The sequence below is a fragment of the Vigna angularis genome, chromosome 3 (genome assembly GCF_016808095.1).
Source record: "Vigna angularis cultivar LongXiaoDou No.4 chromosome 3, ASM1680809v1, whole genome shotgun sequence".
NCBI classification, from domain to species: domain Eukaryota; kingdom Viridiplantae; phylum Streptophyta; class Magnoliopsida; order Fabales; family Fabaceae; genus Vigna; species Vigna angularis.
In genome coordinates this window covers 35889397-35897737 of record NC_068972.1, presented here as the reverse complement: position 1 = coordinate 35897737, position 8341 = coordinate 35889397, and the positions used below count along the sequence as shown (strand labels likewise).

The window sequence follows — 8341 nt, the reverse complement described above, 5'->3', positions numbered from 1 at the left end:
TGAATTTCCTGCTGTTCTTGTATGGTTTTCGCCTGCGCTTCGATCTGTGTCTGCAGTTGCTTGATCAAATCTCGGGTGTTGTTGTCTTCCATAGCTTTTGTGGTCTTCTTTCGGATATCAAGTCTCGGCCCCACGGTGGGCGCCAAAATGTTTCAGTATAATTATTGAGGCCGAGATGTGAGTCTGATGAATGACGTCTTCTCCTTCTAGCAATGTAGATATCCTTATGTCTTCCTCTTGCACAGGGATCTTAAGGGAGAATGGAGTGGGTACCTGCGAAGGCACTCCGACGCTCAAGTCAGAAAAGGGAATGACAGAACCTTTTTAGTTCAATAATGGAAAAATAATCTTTTCTCTTGTCAGAAAAACGTACATTTTTCTCTTCTGGTTTTTCATATTTAACCTAACACTAAGATAAACCGTTTACCTAAAAATCCGGTTGGTTGGAGAACTCAACTGCTTGGAAGACACAACCGCTTGGTTGTGCTTGATACCGGGTTAGTTGGTTCTGTGATTTGCGATATCATGGCCAGATATTTCTAACCATTCATTCTTTAGTTTATCTGGATTAACTGATCCAGTCTGACTAAAGTTGATCGATCGTCTGTTGACTCTTACCTTTGACTGGGTTGATTTGACCCATATTGAACGTTTGGTTTAAGTAACATACGATCTCTATTAAGACGATTGATGCTAGGAGCGACAATGACGACCATATGATACGACGATCGTTCTGTCTAGTAGGTTGACGATCGTTCGGGAGTGATCGTTTGATAACTTGTTAATGTGTGACTTGTTTATTCTTAATAGTCGTCTGGATAAAAGCGATCGTTCGGTTGCTAGTTCAATCTACTATTAACAATCGCTCGACTCATATATCCTACCATTCAATTACCTACATTCATTAATTTTGATTTGAATTTTAAATCTTAATGCTTTCTACCAAATTAAATATATGTATTTTTTTTACTTTAGAGTAAATATGTTTTTCGTGATATTAGAATTTAATATATTATGATTTGAATTTAATTTTTCCCCCAATCATTATAAGAAAAGTCAATATTATATATATATATAAAGAATTTAATTACAGAAAAATTTTACAAGTTTCTCAACGAATTTAAAAACAAAATGAAAGGCATGGGCGTGTTTGAATTGCATTAGGTGGTTGGGATGATTGCAGCAATCTTTTTTTCTCAAAACATATGTCTTAATGATTTTGATTTTTATACCACTTGTTCTATTGAACGTCAAAACCTATGTTTAATAATCAGGGAACTACTCTTTTACTTAATGTAATAATTTAAACATTATGATTCAATTATGAATTGATCCACATTATCTATTATCTATATCATAGGATAATTGATGCATCATGCAACACAATATTAATCCTCAAATGGAAAAGGTTTGAGCCAAAATTATTCATAACATACAAAGTAATACTTACATTGACATAAGATTCACACTTGACTTTTATTTGTCTAATTTTAATTAAATTTATCACTAGTACAAAAAAGTCTTTCATGATATAAATTAAAGATGATTAAAATATCACATCCATCGAATGAAATGTAATAACAATTTTATAATAAAAATAAAGTTTTCAACTATGGTTAAGTCTAACCCATTATTAAAAGTGGGATAGAAGGAATACAACAAATATTATAGTTAAGGATATAACTATAGTTTCAAATCCATTAGCCTTTGTCCAAAAATACGTGAACTAAGAGTTAACATATATAATAACTTAGTAGACAATTTGTTCATAGAAAATTAATATTTTTATTAAGTTTTGTTTAGAATATATTAATGAGTTGTCCTGTTTTGTTGCATAATGAATTTGTATTTAAAAATTTACGAAAAAAAAATGACTTATAACTATTATTAGGGTAGCAATTGTCATCTATATTATTTTTTTAAGAATGGTTGCCAATCTTGAGTATATTTGTGTTTTTTTAACATCATTCTAAAATAATCGATTGCTCCATTTTACAACTACGCTTAAAATGAAGATTGTAAATTGTCATTATAGATGCTATTTTTGAAAGTTCAGTATAATGTAGTGTATGTTCATGTTCTTTCTTTTCCTTTCATGGAGATTTGACTATTAAGTAATAAAATTTCAATTACTCTAAATAAATGCTAAAATATTTTTTATATATTATTTAATTAAGTTTTTTTCTAAATATTATTACATTATTTTTTATTTTTTATTTTAGTAAATATATAAAACAAATTATATGTGAAATAACTCATGCCAATTTCCAATTCTTTTATTTTTACAATTTTAAAATTAAAATTTTCCGCTTCATTCTTTCTTAATCAGTTTTTACTTGTATAAAAAAGTATGAAAAAATTATTTTTGTTAATAATAATTTCAAATTAATTATTACCATTATTTTTAATATTTTTTTATTATTTAAAAAAATAATTTTGGTCAAATTTATTCAAATAACTTTTCTAGCATTTAAAATTAAGAAATTATTATAATAATAACAATTTCAAGCACGTAAAATAATAACACTTACAATTTCATCTCTAAACTTTAGTATACAACTAAATGACAAATTAATCTTTTTAAATGTGAAGTTAATCCTTAAAAAATATGACTAAATTACATTGGAAACAGTATAATGACCATTTCTCATATATATTTTTCCTCTTTTATCATAAAGTGGAATATTAAGAAGGCAATTATTTCTTACATCCTATCATTTTATTCCTTCATCCCATCATTTCCAAAATTTATTTTACGGAACACAATAAAAAAATTCAGAATTTTTTTTTCGAAAGTCTAACATCTCCTTTGACGGAAAGTATTTTCCAGAAAATTTTTATGGAGTGAGAGAAAAAATTTAATGAAATGGAGGATTCAATTGCCTATTAAGAAAAACCTCTATTTCTTAATGGACTTGAGACAAACTTAATATCCAAATTATCCAACTAAGATAGTAATGGGTTGGAGGAGATTTCTTCCTACACCTCCAGTAAGTTGAAAAGACATATCTGCCCTCATCTTCTTTTTCACTCCTGATGAGGTTCATAAGCTTTTTAATAAATTTAAATATTTAATAAAAAAGTTTTTGATAAAATTTAATTAAAAAAATTAAATTTATAGAAAAATATAACAGTTTTATATCATTAAAATACTTAAATTTAATTAATCCAAATCAAGTTAATTTATTTATAATAACCTAGGTTCGTATAAACATTAGTTACCTTTTTACATTTCTAGGATTTGAATGTAATTTTGAATCTGAAATAGACAGTATAAAGAATTTTTGTTTTAATTATTATACTAATATATATATATATATATATATATATATATATATATATATATATATATATATATATATATATAAACCAACATTTTAGCCCAGAATTCTTTCTGTGAAACAATTGATTGGTATTACGTATAATTAATTGTCACAGTGTACCATTGGGTAATAAAAAAATGAAACAGGAAGAATTATACTAAATTATACGTAATATTCACTGACAGGAAGAATAAATTTAGTATATTTTTATCAAAAAGCTAAAATTTTTTCATGTTAAATAATTACTCATACACATCATTATAATATAATTTACATTATTTATAACTTAATTTGAATTACTTTATCATTATATACTCCCTAACTTCCATCATCCTTTTTTTTTATTTCTCTTCAGATCATACTCTCTGAAACCCATTCCTAAAAACAAATACACGTAAGAAATTGGTCTCTAAACTTTAGTATACAACTAAATGACAAATTAATCTTTTTAAAACGTTAATCCTTAAATAAACTATTACTAAATCACATTGAAGAGTGTAATGACAATTTATCTTAACTTTTCTTCTCTTGTCCAAAAGGTGCAATCTGGAGAAAAACTTGTTTTTTAACTGAACTTGAACCAAACTTAATATCCAAAAGATGAAATCTTGCTTCAGACAAACTCAAATTAATCACCACCAACAACTGCAATATCCTCAAATGTATAGAAAAGGCAAAACAACGTTAAAGATAAGCATCACTTCACATTCAATAGAAAACAACATGATTTTAACTTTGTCTAAGAAATGTCAAGACCCGTTTTTACCAAAGTCACTCTAAATCATCATTATACACTCATAATTTCTCAATTCCACTAAAACATTCTTTTGGTTTCTCATATGGTTAGAAGCCACTCTTACTCCACAAAAAACTTTCTTAAAAGGAAATTGGTGGGTATGACAGAGACATGAACTTCAAAACCAAACAATGCAGTGATTAATGTACAACATGTTATTAACATTGTCTGTTAGAAGAACAAAAGAGAAATTCAACAGTGGACAAACCCATAACTCTTTCCCTTCCAAGAACAAGATCACGAGCTTCTAAAACATGATCAAACACTTTCATCACAACATAACAACTCAAAGTAACACGATCACGATCTGAAAAAAGACAACAGTCGTTCCTAAGGCAGTAAAACCTTCCCTAAAACCCATATTGTGATTATTAAAGAAAAGAAAAGAAAGAAAGAAAGATTTCTAATGGGCACCTCCATAAGCCTGAAGAGCCTCCCCAGTTAACCTGCAAATCCTCCACTCGTTCAAGAGATCGGCACCCATCTCTTCATAAAACTTAATGGCATTCACATTCCAATCGAGCACCACCCACTCCACCCTCCCGTACCCCATCTTCACCGCCTGTGTCGCCACCGCCGACAGAAGCATTCTCCCAAACCCCTTTCTCCTGTAACACTCCCTCACGAACAAATCCTCCACGTAAAACCCTGGCTTCCCAAGAAAGGTTGAGTAGTTCGGGAAAAACAACACAAACCCCACAACCGTCACATCATCCGTCGTCTTGAACGTCTCTCGCTCGGGGTCCTCAATGGGGATACTCAGATTCACGAACTTCGTCAGGGGTTTGAAGAACGGGTTCGAGTCCACGTTTGAAACGGCGAAGGGTTTGGGAGAAGCTTCTAGAAGGAAGATGGTGAAGGAGTGGAAGGGCTGGGCGGTTGGGGAGAAAAGGGTAGCGGCGAGGGAGGACTCTGTGGCGGAGAAGAGGTGAGTCAGGCGTTCAAAGACGGCCATCTGGTGGATCAGTTTGTGGATGTGTGGAACGTCGGAGGGGGTGGCCAGGCGGATGCGCGTGAAGAGAGGGGTGGTTTCCGGTAACGATGTGACGGGCTCCGGAGCCGGAGTTGGGGCCGGAGGCGGCGCTGCGGCGGCCATGGGTTGCGGTTCGGTGGAAAAACTAAAGAAAGGGTTTATGGTTCTTTGTGCGAGAGAGTTCCAGATATGGTGTGTAATACCTTTGTTGGAAGTTGGATTGGTTAAATGGATGAAGAGTTTTTGTTTTTGTGTGATAAGATAACCTTTAAAAAAAAAGTAAAATATAATTTTCTAAAAATTAAACTTAAATATAAAATTATATGAAATAAATAATACTATAAAACTAGTTTATATACTAATAAAAAAGTTTTATTTCCTTATTATTTTTCTTAAAAATTCTTATGTAAAACTTTATGTCGGCATATTTAATATTTCGAAATCTCAATAATACACATTTTGTTCCAACATGATAAAAGTTTTATTGGACTGACTATGTATTTAAATTATAAAGTGATTTTGATTTTAGTTAGTATTTTAAAGTTTTATTGTATTAGGATTTTATATCTAATATATAATTATTTTCGCTCAACATTGTTAATTTTTTCCTTTGTTTGTGGACATGTATTTTTTTGTGGGTTTAAGTCTCAAGGGACAATCTACGACACAAAGAAGTATAATCATACAAATAGTCTAGTTCCCATGGTGATAGAGTTAGATCTTTGTAAACTTGGTAGAAAATTATTCTTTATTCCATATCCTACCATAAAAATCTTCTTCAATTTTCACCACTTATACTAAAACATTCTATAAGTTTATAATTTCATAGAATTTAAGATAATTTCACACTTATTTAATACATAACTCTAAATTAACAATTATCACACTTCTTATTAGAAGTACTAAAATCATAAAATTTCATCCATTGCATTCCATTCCACTATATTATCTCATATCATAGACGCGTTATTCATCACTTAATCCTCGTTCATTCCAAACATCCATCAAATCTTCATAATAATCCAAATCAATGTAATTTATTTATATTAACCTACGTTGGTATAAACAATGGTTATTTACCTACATTTCTAGGATTTGAATAAAAGAATCTGAAATAGACAGGATAATTATATATATATATATATATATATATATATATATATATATTAAAAATTGAAATTTCGAGATCTAACTAAATTTCTCTTTTGTTTAGATTTCTGCCTTTTGGTGTTTCAAAAGGTTTCTTGGTTACAAAGCAAGAATAATTGTTGTTTATAGAACCGCTTCCACGTGTCTCTTGCTTAACTTTTTCTTTTTCCTCTTGGCTTATTATATCATCATCATGACTATACCGTCACAAATTTCCGAATGTTTATAATTTATCTTCTTAGTTTCTTTTTCACATCCCTGTTATCACATTTTTATTTTAGTTTTATAATAAAATTTTAGGCGAAGTTATTTTTTCCCAATAAAATGTAAATAATTCTTTTCTAGCTTCCAAAACTGTTTTTTTAGACAAAAGTAATATATGTCAAATTTTATCTCAATTAATTATTGACTTCTTTTAAGTAATGGCTTCATGATAATTGATCTAATACATTTATTACATTTATCGTTTATTATCTTATATTATTTATTTTTTAGCAAAATGGATTCAGACTAGGAATGACAAAATAATGACGGCTTTCTTGTATCATTTATTTGTTATTGTTGAAGAACTGGAAGAGAGAAATTAAGAATACTGTATTATTTAAAACTGAATAGTGATGCAACATTATTTACAATGTATATGAGAGATGTATCAGTACAACAGAAAAGTAAAACTGATAACAATAACAACAAACTAACTAACTGGTTTGACTTGTTTTCGCTTAATACTCCCTTTCAAGTCAAACATTCACAAGATCTAACTCCAATCTCTTTCCTCAACCACTTAAATCTTTCAATTTTTACTGCTTTTATGAAGACATTCGACAGTTGTGCTTCAGTGTTGCAGTAGGTTAATGTTATTTTTCCTTTGTTCACCATATCTCTAAGGAAGTGGTATCTCACCTCTATGTGCTTGCTTCTACCATGGCTTACGGGTTTTTGGAGTGATTGGTTGCAAACGCATTATCTATCTTCAGCTGCAAAGGTGCTTTCATAAGAATCATCAACTCCCTCAATACTTCCTCCAGCCATACCCCCTGACATGCTACATAGCTACCCGCTATATACTCCGCTTCACAACTGGACAGAGCCACCATTGGCTGCTTCTTGGAGCACCACGAAATGGGAGATCCATTTAGCATAAACATATAATCTGATGTGCTCTTCCTCTCAACACAATCACCACCATGGTCTGAATCCGTGAACCCAACAAGTTCCAAGTTTCCTCCATCAGCATTGCGCCTTCCAATTGGAAATAATATGCCAAAGTTTGTAGTGCCTTTGACGTACCTCAACACCCTCTTAGTTGCAAGCATATGTGTTTTCTTTGGTTTCCCCATAAACCTGTTTATCAGTCCTAGACTGAATGATAGATCTGGTCTACTATTGCACAAGAATCATAGAGAGCCTACAATCTGTTTGAACATGGTTTCTTTAGCATCTTCTTCATTATCATTACTCACCAGCTTCAGATTCACCTCTATTGGACTCCTTGCTGAGTTTCACACGGACATGTTGAATCTTTCCAACAACTCCTTAACATACTTCCTCTGATGCAAGATCATACCCGCTGCAGTATAGGTGAATTCCATGCCCAAGAAGTAGCTCAACTTCCCCATATCGGTCATCTCAAATTCTGACTGCATAACCCTCTTCAACTCGTCTATGTGTTCTAGATTTGATCCAGTGATAAGCAAATCATCCACGTACAAACAGATGATCAGCAACTCCTCTTCTTCACCCTTTTTTACATACACGTCGTGTTCAACAACACGTCTAGTGAAGTTAAGTTTCAGCAAGAATGAATCTATGCGTTTGTTCCAAGCCCTAGGAGCTTGCCTCAATCCGTATAACGCCTTTCGCAACCTGTACACATGGTGTTCTCTACCTTTGCTAACAAATCCAAGTGGCTGCTGGATATACACTTCTTCCTCCAACGGACCATGCAGGAAGGTAGATTTCACGTCAAGTTGGAACATAGACCAACACCTTGCACACACTACTGCTATCACCAGTCGAATGGTCTCCATTCGTGCAACTGGTGCAAACACCTCGGTGAAGTCCAAGCCTTGCCTCTGGAGAAAACCTTTTTGTCACCAA

At 31.8% G+C, this 8341-nt stretch overlaps 2 protein-coding genes across 2 annotated transcripts; both read right to left on the bottom strand.

Moving 5' to 3' along the window:
• Positions 1–4236: 4236 nt before the first annotated feature.
• Positions 4237–5321, bottom strand: LOC108325225 (probable acetyltransferase NATA1-like). The gene has a single exon (XM_017558255.2). It carries the CDS (start codon positions 5213–5215, stop codon positions 4523–4525), a length of 693 nt encoding a protein of 230 aa, XP_017413744.1. The 5' UTR covers positions 5216–5321; the 3' UTR covers positions 4237–4522.
• A 1849-nt stretch (positions 5322–7170) lies between these two features.
• On the bottom strand, positions 7171–7581 carry LOC128195874 (secreted RxLR effector protein 161-like). The gene has a single exon (XM_052874575.1). The coding sequence runs from the start codon at positions 7579–7581 to the stop codon at positions 7171–7173; it is 411 nt and encodes a 136-aa protein (XP_052730535.1).
• Between the last annotated feature and the right edge of the window lie 760 nt (positions 7582–8341).

Excerpts from the sequence above, each read along its gene's own strand:
- LOC128195874 (XM_052874575.1), bottom strand. The coding sequence starts at position 7,581 with ATGGGGAAACCAAAGAAAACACATATGCTTGCAACTAAGAGGGTGTTG.
- LOC108325225 (XM_017558255.2), bottom strand. The coding sequence starts at position 5,215 with ATGGCCGCCGCAGCGCCGCCTCCGGCCCCAACTCCGGCTCCGGAGCCC.